General features: G+C 27.7%; 1 protein-coding gene across 1 annotated transcript; it reads right to left on the reverse strand.

The window, feature by feature from the left end:
- Positions 1–94: 94 nt before the first annotated feature.
- On the reverse strand, positions 95–27,948 carry LOC107450740 (uncharacterized). The gene is made up of 9 exons (XM_087153334.1): positions 27,812–27,948; positions 25,156–25,306; positions 20,908–20,989; positions 18,296–18,427; positions 15,406–15,511; positions 12,745–12,802; positions 12,476–12,648; positions 9,543–9,613; positions 95–2,745 (listed from the first exon to the last, which is right to left on the reverse strand). Exons 2-9 carry the CDS (start codon positions 25,290–25,292, stop codon positions 1,432–1,434), a joined length of 2,073 nt encoding a protein of 690 aa, XP_087009460.1. The 5' UTR covers positions 25,293–25,306; positions 27,812–27,948; the 3' UTR covers positions 95–1,431.
- Positions 27,949–27,989: the final 41 nt, after the last annotated feature.

Consider the following 27,989-nt stretch of genomic DNA (forward strand, 5'->3'; position numbering starts at 1 on the left):
ACAATTTAATATCTAGAAACTTGGGTTTCAATAGTGGTTAAAAAGTGGTACAAAATGCAATATTAAAATTAAGGGTAAAAGACAGTTCAAGGAAACCAATTCGTACTCATTTAATAAACAAATTTTGTTTCAACAAAAACTAAAAATTAATTTCTCACAAGAAAATATCTTTTTTCTATGTATACAAACGTGAAAGTAGAAATTTAATGGAATATAATGCGCCAAAAAAAGGACCATGTTGAATTATTTTTGTTCCTATGATGGGATCCTCACGTTTTAGGACTAAATCTTAATGGCTCGAGGGGGGTGACCTCAAATATGCTAATTAGCGTTAATATAATTTAGTAATAGCGTTATTATAAGTTACAAAATCAGACACAAAAACATAATTTATGTGAATAAACATACCTTCAGTACTTTGAGATCCAAAATAGAGGGGGTAGCTGCAATCTGGGAAATATGGTCCCAAAAGTTTGGTCGGGAGAGCTGTCCAAAGTTTGGACCCCTTAATGTTAATTTTACTTTTTGCATATTTTACCAGATCTAAAGAACTTTTTAAGCGAATTAAAATTTTGCATGCAATTATAAAATCCGCTTATCCAAAGATAATTCCTCGCAAAAATAAATTTTAGTAAATATTTTTTATTTAATAAGTGTAAAAAATTTTGAATTGTAAAGGATAACATTTTTTTTACGTCATTTTAAATATGTAATTTTACAGGGCAAAATACAAAATTTGAGCAAAATTGGTAGAATAGTGTCAGAGAAATCTAATTTAAAAAAAGTCATATATTTAAAATTAGATTTCTCAGGAATTGTTCAACTAATTTAGCTCAAATTTCGTATTATTTCACACAAAATTAGATACTTTAAAATGGTGTAAAAATTGGTATACTTAACAATTCAAAATTTTCAGACTATTATTAAATAAAATAAGAAATATTAACAATAATTAATTCTTTTAATGGAAATTATCTATGGATAAGCGAATTTCATAATTTTGAGCAAAAAATATTCAATTCGCTTAAAAAGTTCGAAATGTACAAAGTATGCAATAAGTAAAATTAACATTAAGAGGTTCCAACTTTGGATTACTCCCCTGACCCAAAATGCCGCTTCACCTATATTTTGAGGGTCAAAAATCAGAATCCATCTAAAAAAAGTAATGTTTATTCAGAAAAAATACGATTTTGTGTCAGATTCCGTAACTTAAAATATCATTTACACTAATGAATTAGCATATTTAAAGTCACCCTCTTGAACCATAGAGTCCCAGAAAGTGAAAATCTATTCATTAGATCAATAGTTATACAGGATAGTCCTTTTTTGTGTGCACTGTACATGCACATAGTAAGCATGGAAATAAGAGTTTCAAAAAGTATTTGGAAGTTCAAGCAATAGACATTTCTTCATCAACATAATGCAAAAAGTTCAGGGCTGAAGTTTTTGATGATACACATGTGGTCTAACCTTAGAAAAATTTCGTTTTGTTTTGAATTTTTTGTTTCTGACTTTTGGAATTGCAAATTGAAATGATGATCCAGCTGCCTTATAAGATAGTCCTTTTGGAGAACCAGAAGGGGGCGTTGATAAAAAAGCTGGAACCACTGGTGAATGAGTAAGCTTTTCAAGTAAATAAGATGGCCTATTCTGCAAATAAGATGCTTCCTCTGGTAAATAAGCTGGACCTTCCATATAAGGAGATTCTTCTTCGAGCCGTGGAGGATCTTCTGGTAAATAGGAAAGTTCTTTTTGTGAATATAATACCTCTGTTGATGCAGACGGTGCATTGAAATCACTTTTATTTAAATTATTTTCCTCCCAAGCAAAATCTTCATTTTGAAAAACTGTGTTAGACACTGAGTGCAAGTTCTGAGGAAGGCAAAATGGTTGTGACACACTTGATGGGGGTAGTTTTTCATCACTATGTTCGTGTTGTGGTATTGTAACAGTTTGGAGTAAGGAGTAGTTAGAGAAAGCTAAACTACTATTGCGATCAATGGGAAGATCAGGAGGAATTACATTCGAATTACGAAAAGGAAACAAATTATTAGCTCTGTGAATAGACAAAGCAGGATGTAGCTTATTAGGTAATAAAGGCCTGAGATGCATATTACTGTTATTAATTTCTTTTATAACATTCTGGTATGAAGCTTTCGAAAACATTGGTGCATCTGATGTCGGAAGAACGCATAGTTTATTTGATTTCAAATCAAATTCTTGAATTGAAACTGAATGATTTAATGATGGTAATGGATTGTATGAGAAACTGTTACTGTTGTTACAAATCGTGTGGTTGGTGTTGCTTTGAGAAACAGGGAGATCAGTTGTATTATAGGAGTTAATATTTGATCTACCCAATTTAGAATCTATATCTTTTGAATTCAATAAAGACATGTTGTAGTAGCAGGAAGTAGAAAGTATGTTTTGTTGTAAAACAATGCTCGCAGGAGTTGTGTCAGTTACTTGAATTTTCTTTAAAATATTCCATACATCCTCATTTAGCTTTAAAGAAGAAGTTGCAGTAGTTGGCTTGTACAATATATTATTGTAATTGGAAGGAATTTTTCTTTCCCTAGATGGAACATCAATGTTAAGAATTGAATCAATGGTTTCATCTCCATGTTTATTTTGTAATTCGTTTACAAAACCTAAAGTTTCTGTTTCAAAATTTTCATTCTCAAAAGTTTCAGACTCAACACAGCAGACAGTATTGGTTTCTGATTTGTCATTACTACCTGTTTCCTAAAAAAAAAAAGAGAAGAAAAAAAGGTTTATGCAATAAATTGTAGTTAGCAACATAAACATAATTACATGCAATGCAAGGAACCATGATTATGTGTAGGAAAAAATAGATGCAATGAATACATATAAAGGAATAATTCTGAAAATTACTTTTTTTAAAATTATCTTTACAATTGTATTATGTAGTTAAAATATAAAATTTACTCAGACTTTATAACATAGATCAAATGACTTAGTGTTCACCTTGCATGATTTATATTTACAACTAGATAAAATATACAAAAATTTAAAAATGAAAATTTTCATGCATTTAAATGTAGATCATTAAAGGGTCTATGTGATAAACAAGAATAATTTATAATTATAGCATTAGTTACCAATAATGCAAAGTAAAAATTTTCAATTCTGCTAAGGTAAAATAACATAGTTACTGAATTAATGCTTTTACCTAAAAACTTGTACAGTTGTGTTGTGTAAAACCAATTGGCTGAACGAAAATGGTGTTATGACCTGGTTTCAATCCTAATTTCTAGTTGATCACCAGCTCACAGAGCTGTAAGAAAGGGACTTGTTTGTGTAAGATGAGGCAATAATCCTTATGCAGGATATAACCTTCCATGTTTGGTAATTGAACTTATCTAAGCCAGGTGGGATAAAACCATGGGCTGCTAAGCTAGGGATAAAAGATTTATAAATAAATAACAGGGTTCATAGCCAAATCTTTTCAAAGAAAAATAAGCACCTTTTAAGTACTTTTCAAGCACTAAAAATATTTTTCAGCACTATATACAATAAACAAAATAATTTTCAGACTTAATATGATCATGATAAAATAACTTATTTCTGACATAGAACTCTTTTTCCTGAAAATATATATTAGCCATCATAAAAATATAGAGATATTTTTTGGTTCAATTTCAGAGGGTGGAAAATGAAGCCTGAAATTGAGAATATTTTGCAAAATGCAGCAGAGTTGCACATGAGAGTGCAAGAATCTCACAGAACCCATCTCAGTATATGCACATGCCGGCCCGTGAGTATTTCAGCAAACATGTGAAATGATTGGCTCTTTCATATGCTGCGAACCGACGGTACGCCAAATTGTATTTATTGTGTTTGAATGAATTGTAAAAACATTGAATAGAACAATGTGAAAAACCACGCTTTTGTATAATACAAGGCGAAAATAGACATGGTGAAGAAAAAATCTCATGTTCGAAAAGGGAAAATTAAGCACTATTTAAGAAACACCCAATAAAAAACGCACCCTTAGGGGCTTTTAAAAAAAAATCGAAAATAAGCACTTTTTAAAAATGCTACACACCATGAATAAGTAGAAAGTGATTTTAATATGGTACTAATAAAAATTATTCTTCACGCTTAACAAATTATTTGTTATACATAAATTTGTTTCATGACATCAGTATTTCTTAATCAGAAGAAATATTTCTTTGTTATTTAAATTAAATTTAACTCAATACCAAAAAATAAAATTCTCTTACTTTTGTTTAGAAAATTTCCAATAAAATTGTGAGATACACTTTTGTTACGTATGGGAATTTTTTTTTACATTCCCTTTTTATATGTAGCAAAATATATTTTTAAAAATGAAAATATATATTAAATATCAGATTTTTTAAGCAATTAAATAAAAAGAGTGAACAAAATGACTGCTGGACTCAAGGATTTTATAATATATATGAGTGTCATTATGTGTAATGATAGAAAAATATCTTGTGTAAGTGCTGGAGAAAAATATAACATTTTAGTATAAGTTACAATCATTTAAATTATTGTAACTTTTGATGATGTAACCACTAATCCTCAGATCATGATTCAATAACATCCATTCTCTTAAAAAGAGTAAGATTTAAAACATTTAGCAAAAATTTTAATTTTTAATAGATTTTCAGTAGTATAATAAAAGATATTATAACCTTTCAAGAGTAATAAAATAAATATAAAAAGATATAAATTTAATATATATTTTTATATTAACAGGTATATGATGCCATTTCATTAAACTCGCATTTGCTATCAAAATGTTTTTATATCATTAGTTCTTACAGCTTAGAAATCATAAATGCTATAAATTGACGAAAGTACTTTTGATTTGTTTGTAAAATTACTAACTAAAAGTAGAGAAAATTCCAAAAAATATATTGTATGCTTTTTCCTTTCTATGTAACTAAATTATTTTGTGAAAGTTTGACTAACTCTGAATTAACCTTCCAGCATGTGCGTCAGCGCAAATTGTATGAAAAATTCAGTTTTTATTGCACTTTTCGCATACTGCAGATGGGTTGCTAATGGTCATTTCTATTATTTCTTTCAACCCTTTACCCACATCATGAAATGTGCCAACAGATCACGAGACAATTTTTATTTTTAATCATGGTTTTGTGCTACGTGGTTTCCTGCAGGGCTCGAAAAAACTCAGAAATTTTACCCGTCCCCGAGGATGGCTTGTCCAACAATGTACGCGTCCTCTTTGAAACTAATCCGTCGCTCCTAAATAAATAAAAATATAATTTTCTCTTATTTATTACAAACATTTATATAAATTGCACAATGAATTAGTAGTTACTAGGATTACATTATACAGTAATAAAAGAAATATTAGGTTACTAATAGTAAAACCTAGTATTTCTATTATGAAATAATTTATTTCTTTGATGAAATAATTTAAATAACAAAGGTTAAGTTATCTGTCAATTATCATGTAAATTTATCTGATGGTACTGCTGTTTTTAAATGAATCAAATATGACGCTTGCCAGTTCCACAATCAAGCCAATGATTTACGGACGCTGGATTCGAGAAATTTGTTGTCCGTGGGGAATTTTTGACCACCGAGGACGGGCGGTTTTTTGAGCCCTGGTTTCTTGTTCCTTTATTTTCATCTAATGATAAAACAATCCACATGTAAGCAAGGAATGTGCGGTTTGTGTGTCCGAAAAACAAAAATTCTCAGCATTAATGAAATACAAGATATGCTATAGATACCCATGCAAATGTCATTTAGATATCGAAGTTATTTGCATGGAATGCAATGTGAACTTGAAACACTGAGAAATCTTTTCAGAATTCTATTTTTTTTATTATTAGGCAATTCTACTCTGTATTATTACTATTCCATTATTTTCTCTTATTTCTAATTTTTAAAAATAAATAAAAGAATTAAAATTGGAATTAGTTTAAAATTAGTCTTTGTAACTAGTCGTTTGTTTTCTTGACTTATTTCCTAAAAGTAAAATTGTTTGTAGAAATAAGTTAAACTTATGTTAAACTTAGATTTTTCCAACCAAAGTTGTTTTTTTTCCTTTGATGAATATTAAAAGTATCTTGAATTTTAAAATATTGTTATTAACTAATAAATTTTAAATCATCTTTAATAAAATACAGTATTGCTTTTCTACCTGCTAATACAAGCATTTAAAAATATTAGAATATGACATCATTTGTATTTTGAAACAATAAGGTTAGTTTTTTATTTCTTGACAAATTTATTATTAATAATCAGTATTATTTATGTAGTTTTCCATGCCAAAGAAGGTAAAATAACAGCTGTCTTTATAAAATAGAACATGCACGCTCATGTAAAATTGCTGAGCACCTGTGCTGGAAGGTTAAAGAATTCATTTCTCTGACCCTTAGTTCTTGCAATAAGTGCTTTTAAATGTAAATCAATTTCAAACTTATGTTGATTTCAAGTCAATCTTACTTGCATTAGCTTAAAACAGTACACCATCACTTTTAACAACAAATTTTACCAAATGATTGCTAGATTAGCAACGGGTAATTCTCTTATCCCCTTTTTAAGTGACCTGTACGTGCACTACTTTGAGGGGAAACTCTTTGACTTATTAAAGTTCCCTTTTTATCAACGATATGTCGACAATTATTCCACAATGACAGACAATTTTGACATTGATCGTGCTTCCAATCCCATCGTGCTTTTCATACACAATTCTAAAACTTGTTTACTTAAAAATGAAATATGAAGAAATTATTTTGATCATAGAAATGTTTTTAAACTAAATGAAAACTAACTAACAGTTTTTCACTTGGCATGCTTTTTAGGTGCATTTACTTAGACAGCTTATAAACAAAAGGTTTGAAGAATTCTAAACTGGTGTAAAACACATGAATATTTATTCATCTTAAGACAAAATATTGTAGAATAAATAAAACTGTGAATCCCAGAAAAGATGTACCTTCCTTCCACAAGCAGTTAATAACAATGACAGAAAAAACTGGTTTTTCTTTATAGTATTCAACTAATTTTTTCAAGATTTTGAATTTATCACATAAAATTTTACAGTTAAATAATGAACAGAAATATATAACCACTAGGAGGCTCCACCCCTGCTCACTAACGCTCGCCAACCCCCGAGAATTGCTACGCAATCCTATGTGGTTCACGCCGTGAACCATGGCTCGCTGCGCTCACTCGCCAATGAACACAATGTTCTAGCACAAAGACATAATATATTATCATCTAAAGACATAGTATTTTATCATCAAAGACATAGTATTCTACTTATGTAGATGAATTCTACCAATGTTCTTATTGGCTTTTAAAAAAGTATATTAGCTATTTAGATTGTACATGGTAAAAAAATCAAAACATTAGCTAAATAAGAAACATATTAGCAAAATAAATTATCAAATATTGCTTCACTAATATTCTGCATTTTAAAGCGTGAAAATTCAATGCATAAATAAACGCGAAATATAAAAAAATTCAATGCATTCAATACAAACACTTAAACGTTTTTTAGACGTTTAGGTAGCTCCCAGTAGAAAAATATCAATTCAACAGCGGCCTTTTAAAGCATTCTCACTTCAATTAATTAATTAATTCCTAATTGAGTTTAAATTAAATATTGTCATGTTTTTAGTGCATGAATCTGAATTGAACAACCCGATAATGCTCACTCTGGTTATTGTTATCTGGTTGCTCACTACGTGCTCTTGCGCGCTGAATCCAATCAATTAAAAATGAAAACTGTTGCCAGAGCGAGAAAAGAAATATCATCGGTTTTATTGATACATACATACGTACGCATTAGCGTTTTATATAATAAGATATAAATATCACATTATTATAAATTGGGTAGCTGAATTTAACGATTGTGTTTTAATTACACTTTAGAAATACCTAATGTATTCAAAATACAAATAACATTGTTTTTTAAAGTAAAAAGTATTGATTTTTTAATAATTTAAGTTTCTGTAGTTTTTTTACTCATTGTTTTATCTTGTTATTAACAGAATCACATTTAGCCAACAAGTGGGCCAATGACAGGCTCCACTTGTTGTAATATCATGCTAAACGTTGTAAGCAAAGGGTTAAATTCTAAAGTTGTCCAAAAACTAATAAGTTTATGTTTTCAGCCACAACATATCAAAAAAGAAAAAAGTACAAAAAAAATAAATACATTTCAACATAATTATAAAACAATAGTGTTATTATTAGGTATGCATAAAATGTCGAATTTTTAAGTGAACATATAAAACTGCATGTCTATTCTAAAAGTTGTTTATTTAATCAATACTTTTGCTGCAGTATACTTTTTTCAAGAATATTTTAATACATACCTTCCAGTTTTTAGAATCAATAAACTCTGACACGGAATTTTTCAGACTGTCTTCGTTTTTCTACTGATAAGTTAGTAGGAGAAAGGTTAGGTAAGTTAGTAGCGAGCAGCATTATTGCTCGCAGCAACATTCCTACTTACATAACAGGGTTGCCACTCAGATCTGGAAAAAAAATTCCCTGTGTTTTCCCTGCACATATTATAAACACTAAATTAAGAGGAAGCAACAAATGATGTGCTCTTGTGTGAGATATACTGGGCTAACTATATTTATTAGTTTTAATGACTGGAAAAACAGCTGAACATACTTAAATAACGCTATCATAAATGAAATAGTTTAGTATAGCTGAAATATCATGGTCAGATATCCCATAGATTAAGCCTTGAGTGGTCACCATTTTTTAAAAGACAAAAATAAGAAACAGAATTCCCTGTATTTCCCCAGTTTGTAAAGAAAAAATCAAAATTCTCTGCATTCTTCCTGTTATTTCAGGAGATTTTTAAATTTCTTGTATTTTCCAGGTTTTCCCTGTTCTGACTGTGGAGTGGCAACCGTGACGAATATCAGTTCAATTCATATCCTAACAAATTTAAAAACAAGTAACAAAATGGAAGACTTAATGAAAAATCTTCTTCTTCGCAAAGTAGCTATGGCAATGATTATATCAAAATGAGACGTAAACAGGGAATCAAACTTTCATATATAAAGAAAATTCGACATTTCATACGCACCAACCTAATATATATTAAAAATGACCTTATAATAATACTGCAGTGCAATTGACAAACAATGTAAGTAACTCTCGATAGATTCCGAGAAAAGTAGCTCGACAATTTTTTTGATTCTATTGCAAATGTTATGAACGCTAACATAGAATTTCAGAAAAATGAAAAAGCAAAACTCATTTTTGAATATTTTTTTTTTTGCAACATGAAGTTTATTGTACAGAGATGCCAAATATGTATCTAAATTTTTTGTTGCTTACGTTGATTTTTCGTTCGCACGGCAGTATAATAAAAAGCAATAAGCTATTTATTATACTGGGTACTGTTTCGCATTCAAATCTCACTAAAAAATTCTTTGTTAACTTTAACTCTTTGGTCAATTTGTAAATGTGGGGCATTTTTCCTTGATACACTGTTTTCCAATTAATTACATGGAAAATATACTAGGAAATGGGTTTCTCTAACTTACTGCTTCTCTTACAGCTTCTTGCGATGAATCAAACCCAGATGTATACATGTCTAAAAGTTCATGACATATGCCTAAAAGAAGAAAAGAATAGAGCTTAATATATATTAAAAAAAATATTTTTGGGAAAATAATTATTTTCATAAGCTATTATAAGCTTATTATATCAGCTTATTATTACATGTACCAAAGCTTTTATTATTACATACCGAAAATAGCGTTTTTAAACACCCTATGCCAAAAAAAATATAGCAATAAATTTGTAACTAGTAACAATTATTATGGTCATCAAATGTAATAATTGCAGAGAATGTCTTAAACGTAGCTAAATATGTATGGCAATATGGACATTTTTTTTATGAAAAATAAATTTTTTTTGTTCTACATTTTTTTGTTATAACTTAAAAAAAATTCAACAGAATTTTTGGAGCAATTCAAAATAAGTAACAAAATTATTTTCCCCAAATTTTAAATTCATGTGTAAACTGTGCAAGATATGAGTAAAAATAATTTTTTTGCTTTTTCTTAGTTTTGTAGAGAATTGTATTCGGCAACTAATAAAAAGAAGTCTGATTTGAATATCTTAAATATTTAAAAAGTTTAAAGCCATTTCCTAGGTAGCTTTCGAGATTTTCTATTACTTCTGAATGTTTTCTTTCCTTGTACAATCACATTTCGGTGCATGAACATTATGAGGTATTATCATTTGTTATATAATTTTATCTTATGATAGAAAATATCATTTTGAGTTTCTTTCAAAAAATACAAGAACTACTGAGAAAATAGTTTGAATTTTTTTTAATTTTTAAGATATTAAAATCAGACTTTTTTCATTAATTGCAAAATACAATTTACTACAAAATTATGCAAAAAAAAAGTGTTAATTTTTTCTGCACATGCACAGTATCAAATAACTACTTATGTATATATTGCACAGTTTTCAATGAATTATTTTCAAATTTTAAAGCAAAAATTTTGTAATTAATTTTAAATTGCTCTAAAAATTATGTTCATTTTTATCAAGTTTCTTTAAAGTTACAGCAAATAAATCTAGGACAAAAAATTTTTAAATAAAAATCTCCATAAATATTTAAGCTACATATACAAAATTTTGTGCAATTATTACATTTAATGACCTAAATAATTACAAGTTAAAAATTTATTGATACATTTTCTGACGTATTGTTTAAAAACAATATTTTCTGTTTGTAATCTATTTTCAGTCCCTCAAACCTTTAAAAAGCTTTTAACTTTATTGGTTAGCATGAGAAATTGCATAAACTAAACACTTCTGAAGTTATAAAATATTATTAAATTTTTTCCTGAGAAATATGAAAAAATGTATAAGCACAGAAGTGTCTCCATTATTTTGTCCACTGCCGGTATTAACAAGTTCCTTTTTTATTTCAAAGTAAAAGAACACATTTTAGAATTAATGCGTTTTAAAGCAATAAAATTTTAAATTTTATCAGCAATCAAAACCCTAATAAATTTCATTCTGGAATTTTTTCAAAATTTTGATAGATAGAAATTTATGAAATCACACATAAAAATGTACTTTCTCTGAGTAAACACACCTTTTTTCCAAACAGATTCAGATTTCTGATCTCCAAGATACCAGGGATAAACAGAATCGCTGAAATATAATCTTAATAGTTTGGTCATGACAGCGACTCACAGTTTAGACCACTTAATGTTCATTTTACTTTTTGCGTGTTTCACCATATCACAAAATCCTTTTAACCCCTTCTTTCTCACTCCCATGAAAATGACGGGGTGAGTTTTCACCCGCTATTTCTTGCTCCCATGATGTTTTAGGGCTGCAGTGTTCAGTAGTAAAGCACCAATAAGAATAAAACTAATTCAATTCTTTTGCCCGTAAAACATTTTATTTCTCATTTTACACACCAGATAGCAGTACCAGGATATTTTTTAAGGTAAATGTAGATAGTTAGTTTATTTTAAACTAGATTTCAGCACTAATCAAATACGTAATACAAAAGCCAAAAAAATTGGCACTTTTATGACCGTTTTCTTCAAAATTAACCAATCGTTAAGGGGTTAAGGGAATCAACAAAAAAATTGCACAAAATCATAGAATTTATTTCTTTAAAGCAATGGAAAATATAACTTTTAGTAAATATTCATTTCTTAAATTTCATTTAATAATAGTTGAAAAAATTTTGTATTGCAATTGAAAATGAAAATATTTTACATCGTTTCAAAGAATGGAATTTTAAATGGCAAACATACAAAATTTGCGCAAAATCGGTCAAATAGCAGCCAAGAAATTTTGAAAGAGTTGAGTTTTTAAAATTTTGATTTCTCAGGAACTATTTGACCAGCTTTGCCCAAATTTTGCGTTTTGTCATTTTTTAAAATGATATAAAGAATTGTGTACCTCACAACTCAAAATTTTTTGAGTATTAAATAAAAAGTTATATTCACAAAACGTTCTATTGGTAGCAGCTATACTTTGGTCGGAAATTCATATCTGTCATATGAAAGGTATGTTTATTCACAAAAGTTAGTTTTGTGTCCAAGTTTGTAACTTAAAATATTTTGTAATTTAATGATAATTAAGAAATATTCCGCTGGTGGCACTGATGAATGTTTGCGTGGGACCGAGATCCATGAACTCTTGTTGTTACATATTCTTCCCTGTTTTCTTAAGTGTTTCATGCCGTCTATGTTATTAATAAAAATATATTTCCAAAGAACCGGCTCAAGGTAAGTGAAATTATTTCACACTTATAATTAGTTCATTATGGAAATGACATTGGTTAAGTAATATTTAACAAAATATCCCCTGAACCCATTTATTAGCATATTTGAGATAACCCCTTCGGACCTTTAAGATTGAGTTCTAGAACGTGAAAATCTGTAGATCATCCGTTTTTTATTTTGTGCACTGTAAAAGGTCTAAAAAAAGTTACCTTCTATCATCTTTATTGAAAATCCTTCAGCATAGGCCTCCCACCAATAACATTGGTTTACTTTGCGATTTTCCCAATCATCTATTTCAAATCTGTTTATTTTTGATGCTAAATGAAGAGATGCGACAGCAATTACTTCTGGCTGCCACTGAATGCAAATCGTTGTGCACAAACTATTACAGAATACATAAAATAAAAATAATTAAGTTTGAATAAAATTATGTTTTCATTTAATAAAAATACATATTTAGAGCAATATTGTAACTAACCTGTCGTTTACAAATATCCAAGCACTCTGAACCAATTTTTCTAAATCTTCTTTTCTTCCTTAAAATAAATAAGGTAAAAAATATATTGTAGAAATTAAATATTTATGAGGAGATCTAATTAATTAAAATGGATTTAAATGTTGATTATTCACAAAATTCTAAAAACATACATGGGATTGGTATAACACAGAAAAAAACAACAATAGACAGCATGAATAGTCATAAAAAAATGAGCAAAAAGTTGGCTATGTGCCAAACTTCACAAGTCATCCCAAGTTTGATTTATACATATCACATATACTTAGCATTCCTCATTCATAAATATTTCAATGTAATATAATAAATCAAAAATTTTTTTCAAAATATGCATTTATACCATTTTCAACGATACTGACTAGCAAACATACAAAAAGACTGAATATTTTTCATGGCAAAACAAAGATCAGCTATAACAAAATTGCTTATGATAATAATTAAATCCATTTTTATATCATTGATTTGGTTTTATTGTCTGAAAGCAAATACCAGAGAAAGAAATGAGGTATAAGTGAAGAATTTTTCCTTTATTCAGTATCCACGAAAACAACATATTTCAAAGGTTTTAAAAAAATTACTAATGCAATGAATTTAGGGAATATTATTAATGAGATATTAATAGATTATCATTAATTTTACACAAATATAATGGAAAAAAGCAAAAAGCTTTAACTGGAAAAAAGCAAAACAAGTATAAGAAAAACTGAATCACTTTTTCTTTTCTGTAACAAATAATAATATAAATAGATTATGCATTTCAATCTCATTTAATACATACTTATTAAATGAGATAACTTTATAATGATTCACAAATTTTTTTTTTCAAAGCTCATATAGTTGACCTATCATCACAAATCTAGATCCCCACCGAAGATATCTCATACCTTTATATAAAATTTGCAGAAAATTTAGAGAAAATGTTTATGATAAATAATTTTGTCTTTTCATTTTCAACCTTATTTGCAGGTACAATCAACAATGAATATATAAAGCAGAGGAACGGATAAAAATTAATTTATCCACCAATTTGTAACATTGATAAAAAAAAAAAATTTTTAAGTCCAAATGAAGTGTAAATTTAAGTGTACTCAATCTTTTTACAACTTAGTATATTAAATAAATTTCCACATCTCAACTTGATTGCCTAAATTCACAAATAAAAAATTCAAATTGAAAAAAAAAGAAAAAACACTTCTTGGAGAGTTCTACTGATTTTTACACTGAAATCCTCTAAGTATACATATATTCCATTCACTAAATTAGAATAATTTAAATTGTCTTAAAAAACATTCAAATTAAAAAAGTGCAAAAGGGAAGAAGTATGCGATACATTAAAAATGCACTTTTAATTGTGACATAATAAAAAGAAATCTACCAGAAAAGCATCCGATATTTGAATTTGTACAAAATAATTTAACAAACTACGTAATTTGTACATAGAGTTTAAATAATTTTTCAAATGTTTCTCGGAATATAAAATTAATGGGATAGTAAAAAGGTTGTTAAAAATTACTTTACTTCCTTTGATGATAATCATTAAAATATGTTGATTTTAGTAAGAAGAGTGTTACCTTTAGCACGAAATTAAACAGTCTTATAATTTGCATTATCAACTGATTAAATTAATTTCAAAATACTGCTTATAATATGCTGCAAAAATTAGGAAAACAAAACCTTATTCCTTCATAACTAGGATATAAAAAGTAATAAGCATACAAATTTAAAGAATAAAATGAAAAATATTCTAGAACAATCCAAAGAAATATATTTTTTAACCATCTAAATAATAATTACTTTATACTTCAAATTGCAGCTACAGATTTGTTTTCTGACATTTGAATAAAATTTTAAGTTTTAAATATAAAAATTTTTTATTGACATTTAGTACAAAATTAAAAATATCAATAATTTAAATTAATATTCAATTTACTAAGAACTTTTTTTATTATTCCTTTTTCTTTAAAAACTGCTGAATCTTGCATTTTTCTTCCTGCTGTTGATGCAGTCAAGTTAATTGAATAATTTATTTAATATATTTAGTTTATGGATGCAGGAAACTATTTTTATTCAAAATTTTCACAACTTTTTATTGAATCGAAAAAATACTAAAAACTGAAACATTACTTTTGACCAAATTGTTACTTAAATTTTAAGAGAGGAGTTATTTTACTGCAATCAGGAATGAAGCTCACTATATAAAGTTCCAAGGGAACACTTAATCCAATTACTTTAGAAAATAGGCCCTTAAACTTACTCAAATGCTACTCAACACTAAAGCTCAAAATGCTACTTTTAAGAGCTTATCTGAGAGTTGAATTTCTAACAAAGTGAAAAACAATTGTGTTGAAAATGAACAATTATGTTAACTCTACTTATTCTAAAAAACAAATAAATACGAATATAAATTCTTGGGCTTCTATAATGTCTACTCAATTTAATGGTAATTATTTCAGAGGCTTTAAATATTCAAACAAAACAAATGAAAGATTTTCCCTCCTAAATTGCAAAGTTATTTATAAACATTATTAGAATAGTAATTTCAAAGATTTTAAAATGCACTTTGTTGGAATGAATTATTTTACATAAAATAAGAGACAATTTTTTAAAAAAAAATTTGAGTAATACCTTTTAAACGTTTAGCATATTTTAGTATACAGTTGTATGGATGGGCAACATTAAAATTAAACTGAATAGACTTGAGTAAAACATTTTCTAACTTCATCATATCCCCCTAAAAAGAACAAAACTTTATGTGAATAACAATAACAATATAGCATGGAAATAATAAATATTTAAATGGATTTTCATTATAGTGTAATAATAATCAAACAAATGTGAATTTGTTTTCTAAAAAAAAAAAAAAAAAAATTAGGCAAGAAAAGCTGTATACTTAAAAAACTTAATCAAGAATAAAAAGTAAAATAAACTGAAAAATGACAGAAATTTTTATTATGGTTTGAAAAAGAAAATGAATAAAATTTAATAAAATGCACACATATGTTAAAAATTATTGATTATTATTTAAAATGCTTTTATGTGACCACCAAACCAATGAAGTTTCTTCTCTTGTGTTGGCATCAAAGGGCATAAACAAACTCAGCAATAAACTGCGTATTAATGAAGAAAAAAAAGAGAACTGTTCCTATAAACTGTGTAGCATTTTTGCTTTAATTATCTCTCCATATTAAAATATTGTAAGGGCTGCTGGCATTGTTTTTAGTATTCAATCTAACATTACATTTTGTGTTGTTGTGCAAAAACTATAAATCTTAAAAACTTGAAATTACAAATTACACAAGTCGAAAAATGTTTAGGGAACAAAAATGTACTGTACAATGGAAGAAAAAAAAATTTAAAATTTGATAACTAATTCGAGAATTATTAACCATTAAACTTGTAGGAAAAAACATCAGACAATCAGTTCAACAGGCCACAGGATTACAACTTCAGAATTAAAACTCGGTAGGCTTAACGGGCCATATTTGTTTATGAAATAAATACAGAGTTTTTTTGCTCACTGAAGATTTGTAGCTCACTCAAATGCAACTATGAAATTAAATTTCACAAGCTGAAATGAGCCATTTGGGAACTTAATGCGAATATAGTTTTGAAATTTCAAATTATTCAAAAGTTATTGCAAATTTAAGTGCTTTTTTATGATTTTTTTTCAGACTTTTTGCTTTAATTCTGTGTATGAATAGACAATAAAGGCTGGCTTGTTTTTATAAATTAAAGATAATCTTTTTAATAAAAACTGAACTTTTTCAGATAAGGCCATCTTTTTTGCAATATTGATTCACGGAGCGTTTATAGTTTCGATTCTGTCAATGTGGAACCTCAAAACTCCCAAATATATAACTGTGTAGGTCCCTGTGGCAGAATCACGGCAAAACTGTCACAAAACGTTACAGGGTTCTTGCTGAAAGATTTTTCCTTTGAAAACTAAAGAATTTTGGTTTTCTTTTTTGCATAAATTTTCACATTTTTTTATGCAAAATTTCGTTCAAAAGGTAATAGAAATGCTCGTGATTTTTCTATTCTCATTAGAAAATAAAAAAAGTTCATTAATGACTGGCTTCAGCTAGGAATATCAGCTGGCTTCAGCAAATAAATAATATATATAAAAAAAAAGCTGAAATCGCGAAAGCCTAAGAGATAGTTCACACTAGACTGAGCAGGGATATGGTTACAAATTTGGTTGAAGTAAAATTGGTTGAAGGTTTGGTTGAAGTAAAATCGATCCAATATTTTTAATATATTACACACATGAAACTTTCTAACACAAATTTGAATCTTCACTAAAACTATCGCTCACAGCTTACGCCAATTCCATCATAAATATATAAGGTGTTTTGATTATATCTTTTTTGTCTAATTATTGCTATGAATCTTTAGTTTTTAAAAAAAATCTTGATGTCTTACATAGCTCAGTTATTATTATTGAAATTTTTGTTTACCGAAATACCGATATTATTATGGCATGCTAAGTTATAATTGCAGATTCCATAAATTACTCTTGGATACACTTGGTTTGCGTCAATATCATTGTTAATTCATGATGTGTTGCAATCGTTCTTTCAATAATTATTGATATAAATTTTCACATTTTTTCTTTAAAAAATAAAATCTTGATGTTTTTTTACACAATTTTACTACGCCTATTTCCTTTTAATGTGACAATTTCATTGCTTTTTTGACAATTATTGCTAGTAAAGCACTGAAAACCAGCAAATTCAGGCTTTAATTGCTAGTGCTAACGATTTCCTCAGGGTTTTTAAAATTCCGCTTATCGGTTCATTTTATTTCTACACAGAAAATTTGAATCTCCCATTTAAATAATCACTTTGATTTTCACATGGTTTTTAAACTTCCCCAAACATTTCAGACAATATGAGAAATTCGAATCACTCATTTGAGTATTTACTTTTTAAAACAATGATTATATCCATTTTATAGCAGTTATTGCTATTGATTTCCACTTAGTCTTTAAAATCCAATATTTTTAATATAACATTATTTATTGTAACTTCTGACTCTCAAAACAAAACACGCATTTTAGTAACCCCTTCTTAAAGAGATTTCGTCATCAATATTATTTTATCTCACAATATTTGAATAAAAGAAACTACATATTAAATTTAAAAAAATAAAGTTTTTTTTTTTTTTTTTTGTAAACACAGCATTTCTGTTATTTTAAATCAGTAACACATATATTTGATACCATTAAAAACATCTTGCAGAAAGATATTAGAGCTACAGAGTTTTATGATAGAAAGCATTAAAAAATACGGCCACAGGGGTGTAATCCGCATATGAAAAAAAATGCAAACTGGTGGCAAGACTTGGCAACAAATAGAACCAAAAAGGGAGAAATGTTCTAGAAAAAGCCAGGTCCCCCCCTGGTCTGTTATGCCAGTGATGATGCTGATGAAAAATGTTTCATTACACAATACATACAATGTCATTACTGTCAAGTGCCTAGTTAGTTATTTGAAAGACATTTCCAAAACATTACCTTAGGATTTTCACCTAATTCTTTAAATTCCGTTTCTGTAAGTATTTCTTTTGCAGTTCTAATGATGTCTTTGGCTCTTTTAGGTGTTTCTTCAACTTTTCCAGAGAGAAAAAGACAACAACAAGCAGCTAACTAGAAAAAAGAAATATTTTTTACATGCACATTAAATGTAAAAGAAATATATATTAAAACATTATTTATGTAAAATTTCAATTTAAAGAAATATATGTAGATTACATAAATAATAAAAAGCAAACAAAATAATGATTAATGGCTTATGATTATCAAATAATAAAAAATAAAGAATTATTAAAACCCTAAAAATACTTGGGAGATCAACCAAAATAGTCAATTTTAGTGAAATGCCACATTATATAAAGCTGAATAAATTTTTCAACTTTCTGAATAAATTATCTTAAAAACTTTTTGATAATTTTTCTAAACAAAAATAAATAAATCAGTTAACTGATGATATACATATAATAATGATTTGTAATAAAATATTGCTTATTCGCAATTAACACTTTATATAGCCTAATTTAATAACTTAACATTGAATTTTTTTACAAACTTTTTAATTATTTTTATTAAACTCAGTCCAAACACACATTTTCCATATACAGAAAACCAATTTTCCCTTATTTTTAAAATTACAATTGAATTTTTAGTTCAATTAAAATGTCTGATAGAACTGAAACAAAGATAATTTCAATATAATTAAAAGAAAATTACACATGTACACTTAAGACAAAAATTAATTTTATGAACACTGCCAATAATTCTAGTAGGCTGATATTTTAATAAAAATAGGAGATTTTATTTTTAAAAAATAAATAAGTACATTTTTTAAAATAAAACAATTATTTCTGGATACATATTTTCCAGAAAGAAAAAACTCAAATCATTACGTAAATGGAACTTTTTGGTTAGCAAGGAGCAAGTAAATTTGACAAGGTTTCTAAAAACGCAACAAAATTGCAAATAAATAAGTATAAATAATAAGTATCATTTTATATAAGAAAATTAGTAATAACAGAGGATACTAAGAAATTATCATAAAACCATAACGGTTCCAACATCAACAGTTCCAAAAATGTTACATTCGCGGTTAATTTACAAATGCAAGTAAGAATAAAGATATGTGTGGCTACTAAGAAAAAATTAAAGGGATTTTAATATTTAAATTTAATGTAAAAATATCAATTAACAAGTATAATAACCTACCAATTATTAAACTTACTGAGTCTACTGAGGAAAAATTGAAGAAGTTTTAATTATTAAATTTAATTTCAAAATATAAATTAGCAAGTTCAAAAAAGAAAAGTTGAGTACATAACAAGGATGCTTGCACCATAAAAAATGTGAATTATATCGACCTAATCCTTAAAGAAACAACAGAAGGTAACTAAAATGAGAAATTCTCCAGGCTCTAGAGCTTCTTAACAAACGTTAGCTAAAAATAAAATAGTTAAAATCTCTCTATTCTTATAAGTATAACAAATTTAATTAATAAAGCTAAAAATAACTTTTTTTTAACCACACATAAACTAACCAATGACAGAAAATAAAATACTGATAACATCTTGAACATTTCTTGATTCTTATGAACTATCTATCAAACAAATTTTTGTTTAATTAACATAAATTTTTCTCAGGGACTAAGATAAAAAGGTTTTAAAAATCAAGTTTTATTAATGGACTAGAGCAAAAGGGGAGAAAATAATTGCATTTTTGTTACACTTAAAACTAAAAATATAGAACACACTACTTTTGTAAGACGGGGAGGAATTTCAGTGGTGATAAAAGTTTATTAAGTGATGCTCTTCACATGTTATTGATGTGACAAAAAATAATTATTTTCTTTTCACACCAACAAATAACAAGGTAAAGAATGAGTTAATAAAAAATTGGTAAACTTTATGGTCTTTCTATTCTCTTTATAAATAAATAAATAGATATTTTGCAAATTCAAAAAAAAAAAAAGTTGAATTATTTGTATTTGCGACGGAAATGCATCAAAAATAAGATTAAATAGTTTTAAAAAATTGAAAGACTTAAAATCAGTTTAAATATAAATTTTAATAATTAAAAATAACAAGTTAAGCATTTTTTTAAATTCATTTACATTATATTTGAATTTAAAAGATATGATGATCAAAAAAATATTTAGATTTACATTAGATTTCACAGTTAACAAAATAGTTTTGAACTTATAACTGAATAATGAAATGATTAAAAATTTATATGTTTCCAACAACAGTTAGCATAGCAGCCTGAATAAAGAGATGAGCATAAATTACAGTGAAGGTTGCTTTATGATTAGCAAACATGATTGATATTAATTAAAAATTACATTATAGGATAAAAAAAAAGCTTTTTTATCTTTCATTTTTTGTTTAAACTATAAATTCACAGGCCCTAAAATTTTTAATCTACACTCCATTTTTGTTCATATAAATTTATTTAAGAATAAAAAGATTAAGAAGCTATATAGCTATTAAATAACTAGTTATTCAGCACTGCTGAGTTTTAAACAGAAAACAAAAATTCAGTGCATTCTAACATATAATTAAATAAATAATTTTAAAAGGAAATAGATGTTATACACTTACATATTTTGAAATATTTTTAAATGAGTAGGACAAATAAAATCTCTGAAAATAAACGATACCAGTAGCAATAGTGGCACACCCTCTTTATAATTAATTAAGGATATTTTTTTTTTTAAAAATTAAAAACATACAATAGAAAACAGAAAATAATACAATTTAAACAAAAAGCTTATTCTTTATCTAGACATTAACTATATATACATACAAAAAATCGATCAACAAAAATCTACTGCTTTTACTCTTATATTAAACTACTCATAACTAAAATGATTATTTCAAAAATTAATGTTTTTTATTCAAGTCCATACCATATTCTATCTATACCATGCAATTTTTCATCAGAAAACTTTGATTTTTCTGGAATGTCAAATATTAGATTTTGTGGGCGAGAATATACAATAGAATGAGAATGGAAGGATGGAAAAGTTTCTCTAAAAAGAGGAATTTTATAAAATTATTGTAATAGATATTAGAATCATTTAACTTGAATCTCACTACCTGATTACAGTTACTGACAATTTTAAGACTGGTTATTTTCCAGGTATAGTACAGAATATTCCACATTTTTTTAAAAAAAATTGCAAATTTCCCTATTTTATAGATTTTAAATAAAATTCTCTGACTATACCAGGTTTTCTCTGACCCATAGGAGCCCTGAATTAAAATAGACTATAGAAATGATATTTAGAAACTTGCTTTTAACAGAAAAAATAATTTTATTGCGTTAAATCTTAATGGCACACTACAATTAATTATGTATTTTGGTGCACGATGTAAAATATCAAAAGTACATCTAGGGAATCTTTTGGTAAATCAAAATGTGAAATGTTACGACACAGTTGTGCAAGATGACCTATTTTGAAACAATTTACTTTAATTATTATTTAAACTATTTTCTACTATTTGAGTGAATTTTTCAAAGAAACAGTATGTGTTAGAAATTCACTAACAGAGGTTAAAAATTACAAATGATGTAGCCCTTTATTGAACAGCCTACAGCTTATTGAAAACTGAAATTAATAGTTATAAGTTAATATTTCTAAAACTTTAGTTTTTTACCTTGAAAAAGATACCCAGTTTGCCTAAAAATATTAAACTTAAAATTTTGGTCATCTGGTTGCCCTTACCGTGGAATTGCCCTTAGTGTAATGAAGTCTGAGAGTTAAGGGTTTAACACTAGAGTTGAAATTGACAGGTGGAATGTTAGTGCCAAAAGATAGAGGTATACAAACATGAAGTGCGAAAATTATGGAGAAATTTCTGATTATTTAATGCACAGATATTTTAACTTTCTGACACTTTTCTTACTTTAATAATATGTGAATTATATTGAAACCATTGAGATCTTATGGAAGACCTTATTTTAAGTTAATATTATAATTACTTTTCAATAAATATGTTTCCATTTTTTAGTTTCGACATTCTTTTGTGATTTTGGATTTAATCAACATAAAGTTCTTTATACTACACATTAGGGGTGCACAACCTTTTTTAGTGAAGGGCCACATGCACAGCAGATTGACCCATGAAGGGCCGCATGCCACAGTGTTTAGACCGACATATTGAAAGCAATTGTTGGTGGTGATTGTTATATAAACATCATTGTTTATATAACACTAAATTCTTCTTGTCGGTTGACTTTGTAATCTCTTTGCAGAAAATACAATACTTTAAAACGTTTAAAATTAGAAAATGCAAAACTGATTACTTAAGAAGGAAAACAAAATTCAAAAATCAGAATCAATTTATCAGAAAAAATTTAGATAAATTGAAATAATTAAAAAAACTATGGAAAAATTGAATTTTTTTTTATCACATTAGAAAATACAAAAGTCCATTTAAACATACATTTTAACGTTAAAATTTTTTTCTCCATAGAATTAAATTTCAAATAAATAAATATTCTAGTTATTAATATAAATTCAAGTTAAATACTTTGATTTAAAGAAAGTTTATAGGGTTAAAAAATGATTAAAAGTAAAACAAAACCCCTTAAGTGGAAAATAAGATTTAACTCCATTTATTAGGGAATGTACTTTAACTTTCAGACATTTTTATTTCAAATTAATAATAAGAGGCTGAGAGAGGGAAGAAAAAGAAAGAAAGAAAACACATTAAATTTTAAGGAATTATTTTCCTTAATTATAAAAAACTATTAAGATACTTGTTTACAACTTTTTATGACGAATATATTTTTAACATGACACTTACTATTTACAATTAATACACAATCAATTAACAATCAATAAAATTTACATTACTTTACGAAACTTATCTTGATTAAATTTTTTATACAGTTAAAATTTAATGATATACAAATCATTTCCCAGCTTACAATCATAAATGATATAAAATGCTCCAAGAAGGTAGAAAATGGTTTAAAAAATTTCTTAATTGTTATACTGTAATTTGCAAAATTTTTGAATATTGTGATAATTTTATCTACTGAGATCATGTGATATTTTTTGAGCCATTAAATTAAAATGTAATGATTGTATTTAAAGACTACTCTGTAATTCGTATCGTGTAACGAATCGTGTGGATTTTAAATTGCGAAAGGACTACTCACAGCACTTGATTTTTAAAATGCATGAATATGAATCGCGATATATGGTTTTTAAAACGCGTGCATATGAATTGCGAGAAAAGTAGCAACGGATGATATTTTAAACGCCAGAACACGAATCGTGATATGTGATTTTAAATCCCGTAAATACGAAACGCGATGGATTATTTTTAAATCTCGTTAATGTTAATACAAAATGCGATGCGCAAGTTTCAGATAGCGTAAATACAAATTACGATGTATGACTTTTAAATTACATGTGACAACAAAAAGAATAGGTTCGATGTGTGTTGTTAAACTTGCACGTGTTCATGGGACTAAAGAATTATGCCGTGTTTTGAATTATTTTTTTGCAAAACAGACCTCGTTTAATATAAACACATCTCGTTTGTTTATTTCCTGGGAAGGTGTTGATTTGGCTAAGATACGTAATTACTTTTTAAGTTACGAAAAAATATTAAAACTGAATCGAATTTCACTGTTGCTGTTGTTACTTTACGTCGCACCAGAGCTGCATAATGGGCTATTGGCAACGGTCTGGGAAACATCCCAGAGGATGATCCGAAGACATGCCATCACAATTTTGATCCTCTGCGGAAGGGATGGCACTCCCGCTTCGGTAGCCCGAGCACTTTACGGTAGCACAGTTTAACGAGGACCAATACCGCACACCCTCGGTCCCTACGCAGACTGATCCAAGTGGTCACCCACCCGCACACTGACAGTAGCCAGTGATGCTTGACTTCGGTGATCTGCTGGGAACCGTGTCTTAACGATCAGTCCACTGCGGGACGAATCGAATTTCACGAGTTGTAATATTGTGTGAAAATATCAGGTATATTCTAAATCACAAATAAAAATGCAGCAATAACGGGAAAGAAGAAAAAACACGTTCGAAAAACCTCTTAAAAATGCGTGTTAAAATCGGTACAACGCAAATGATAAAATCGGCACAAACAGAGCACGTAAAAAATAATTGTTTTAATGCGTGATTCAAAACTCGCTTGCTGTCAAACCATAGTATTAAAAATATCAGAATCTTTTTAAATCAAGGGGAAAACTTAATAATTACTAAAACAATAACCAAAATACTTTTAATTTTAGATGAAATTGGTGTAAATAAAGTCCATCAAAATTTTATGTAATTTAAATGCGGGATTTGAAATTCAAATAAATTTTCCATGAAGTTTGCACAAATAAAGCGTTTCATAACTTTCAAAAATCGCTATTTCAGCAACTACTTGAAAATGGGTAGCAATAACTACCGAAAAGTCATTGGAATCGGCACATACGAAAAGCGTCAAAAGTGGTAATTAAAATTCGTAAATCGTAATAAAGATGTATTAAAAGTATTGGGATTTTTAAAACTATGCTGAAATCTGTAGCGTTAACCATCGAAAAACTACATTGATTGAGATTGGGTGCGTCAAAAACTTAAAAGTGTAAATTTAAATTACCGAATTTTTTTTTATTTTTCAAAAACAAATATTGAAATTTTTTTTTCTCATTTTGTTCAGATTGCGGCCGCGGGCCGCACATCGGGGGTTGGCGGGCCGCATTTGGCCCGCGGGTTGAGCACCCCTACTACACATGAAACCCCATTATAGAAAGAGTTTATATTTTTTGTGAAATTAAAGGCATTTAATAAAAAATAGAGAGTTATACAACATTAAAAAAGATACAGGCCCATTTGCTTCCCAAGTTCCTGGATAAAGCGAGCTCCTTCTTTACGACATTTAGCTTCTTTAATAGTATCGAATCCATCTAAAATTGATGGTGTGCATCTAAGCTCTTGCTTTTCAATATACCAATTCAACATACTTTTCAAAGCATCTGAGGGGAAAAAATTTATTAATCCCTTAAAATTAAATATAAATTACACTTTTTCATTTATATTATAAAAAGATATCAAAGAAATTATGTTGGAAAAGCACATAAGGAAAATTAAAAGTTCGCTATATTTGGCATCCTTAATGCATGGCATTTTCCTGGTGTTAAAGTGTTATGCTTTTTTGGGAATAACATGCAATTTTCCTAATTGCTATGAATTTGTTAAAAGTGTAACCTATATTGAGCCCCACCCGTCTAAGCTAATTCTGAAAGTCCATTCATAAGCGCAAAACACTACCACGAAGAAAAGCCCCAGTTTTGAGAAAATGAAAAAGGTTTGTCATCGAATTCTATATTAAAAAAGTTACTCCAATGCTGCAATATATAGGCTTATAAATATTTGCAAAAATAAAGAATTAACCACTGATATTGATAATTTTAATTTAGGTGGAAAAATCTTGCCAACTTAGTAATTTTAAAAATATTTAAGCTATTTGTTCATTTAAAAGCCCAAATAATTATTTACAGGAAGATGGTATAATAATGGTGTATAGCTTTAACTCAAGGCACCTAAAGGGGGTTTTGTTTTTATTTTTCTTAGTAAAAACACATAACAAAAACACTATTAAAGGTCTTTCACAAAGTTTTTTAGCAAGAGAAAATAAAAAGTTGAAGTGGAAGCACCTTAAACATGAAGTAAAAGACTCATTTTGAACATTAATATGTAATCATCTTGCTTGACGAATAATGTAAACTTTCAAAAGGGCAAATAGCTAACATATTTTAAAAAATTATTTCATCATTTAAAAATTAGGCAATTTTGCAAGATTTTTCTGCCACGATGAAAATCCTTAAAATTAATTAATTAACCCTTACCTTTTACAATTTTTAAGAGCTTAAACAATGCAGGAGTGAGTAACTTTCATATTATTAAAAATAAATAAAAAACTGTTTCTTTTCTTTATATTGGTGTATTGCATATTTCTATACAAAGCATATGAGGCTTTGCCTATAGATGTACTAAGTTTTATTCGTGAATAACTATTCATCATCATATCTGGCTAGACAGCCCAGGGTGGGCCAGTGCCTTCCTTTGAATTCAAATCCACTTCTCTCTACTTTTGACACTTGTTCGCCAGTTTTTCTCCTTTAGAGTAAGGAAATCAGTCTCAACTAAATCCAGCCATCTCAGCCTGGGTCTACCTCTTTTCCTGTTTGTTAGGGGTTTGTGTAACAGGATTTTTTTTAAATTTGAGTCATCATTCCTTCTGAAAACGTGAGCTGCCCAGTTCATTCGATGTATTTTAATGAATTTCACAATATCTGGCTCTCTGTAGATTTTATACAGTTCAGTATTATATCGTCTTCTCCAGGAATTGAACTATTTAATAACTATTACAAACTCAAAAACATTTCAAACTAGCATATTAGCTAGAAAGCCTTATTTTATTTCATATGATGAGAGAACTTCAAAAGAACAACTTTAAGGATACCTGTTTACTGCCTATGTGGCATTCATGCGTTTGTATATATTATGCATATCTGAGGATTATTATACATCAAAAAGTTTTCTAATTGCAGGAACTTTTACATGTTTTAGATCAAACTTTGATGTGTGTAGATAATAAGCCCAAAAATAATGCTGCGGCTCCTAAGATTTTTTTTTTCTTTTCATTTTTCAACAATTAGTAAATGTTTAAATTTAATGTCTTATTTTCACAACAACAAAAAATTCTTTTGAGTATTTGTTCTGAGATGTTCGAAAACTTAATAATTTAACAATTAAAACAAGAGCATAATTTTAAACTTCCCCACTTGGAACTATCTCTAGCTCTATACAGATTGAAAAAACTGATGCAGAATTTCATTTTTAATGGAGTAAAGTATAGGTAATGAGCAATAACAAGAAAAATTAAATGAACACATATTGAAGAATTCACAGTTTACATATTCTCAGATTTTTAAATATTTTTTCTTTAACAGTTTAAACAAAATATTTTATTGATAAAAGAGTTGGACATATATTGTCTCAAAAAATAAATAAAATTCTCCAAATAGAAGGTACTTTGAAAATAGAATAATTCATTATAATTGGAATAGGCTGATTTCTGATTTTCCAGAGGAAGAACAAATGTATAACAAAATAGGGAAGAAAGTAGTAAAATTTTATTATGAGACTGTACAATTTTATGTTTTAGAAAATAAATAGTTAAAGAATTTATAATATGAAATTAATCTTTTATAGAACATACAAATAAACGAAAATCAGTTAAAAGAAAGTAGTAGGTTTGAAAAGCAAAAAATTTTCAAGTTAATGCATTTAAGTGTAGAACAAAATATAAATAAAAGAACGAGAATAAATGGTCAATATGTAACACTGATGAATGAAAGTTTATTCTTTTTCAAAAGTTAGAAATCTGAAAGGGAAAAAATACAGCTGCTTCTAATTTTATGAGAAATAGAATCATATTTAGATTTTTAAAAAAATATTGAATAAAAATTCCTTACAGACATCATAAAAGAAATCAATACTATTTTAAATAAACTAAAACATTAGAACAGCAAATTTATACATTTTGTGTCACGCGCCATATCTATGGCAGAAAATATGAAATGAAAAATAAACAAAACTTGCCGATGAAATCAGCTTTTCGCTACCTATTTCTGTTTCACTCAAGGTTTTCTA

Source organism: Parasteatoda tepidariorum, chromosome 10 (assembly GCF_982258835.1).
Source record: "Parasteatoda tepidariorum strain Cologne lab strain chromosome 10, Ptep-v5.0, whole genome shotgun sequence".
Taxonomy (NCBI): Eukaryota; Metazoa; Arthropoda; class Arachnida; order Araneae; family Theridiidae; genus Parasteatoda; species Parasteatoda tepidariorum.

Bases quoted from the DNA above. Each gene is read 5' to 3' on its own strand.
- LOC107450740 (XM_087153334.1), bottom strand. From the start codon at position 25,292: ATGTTGAATTGGTATATTGAAAAGCAAGAGCTTAGATGCACACCATCA. The intron at 20,990-25,155 runs GTATCTTTTTTA...TTAATTATAAAG, and splicing joins CTTGGGAAGCAAATGGGCCT to AGGGTGTGCCACTATTGCTA. The intron at 9,614-12,475 runs GTAACTTTTTTT...TTCTTCTTTTAG, and splicing joins TTCAATAAAGATGATAGAAG to GCATATGTCATGAACTTTTA.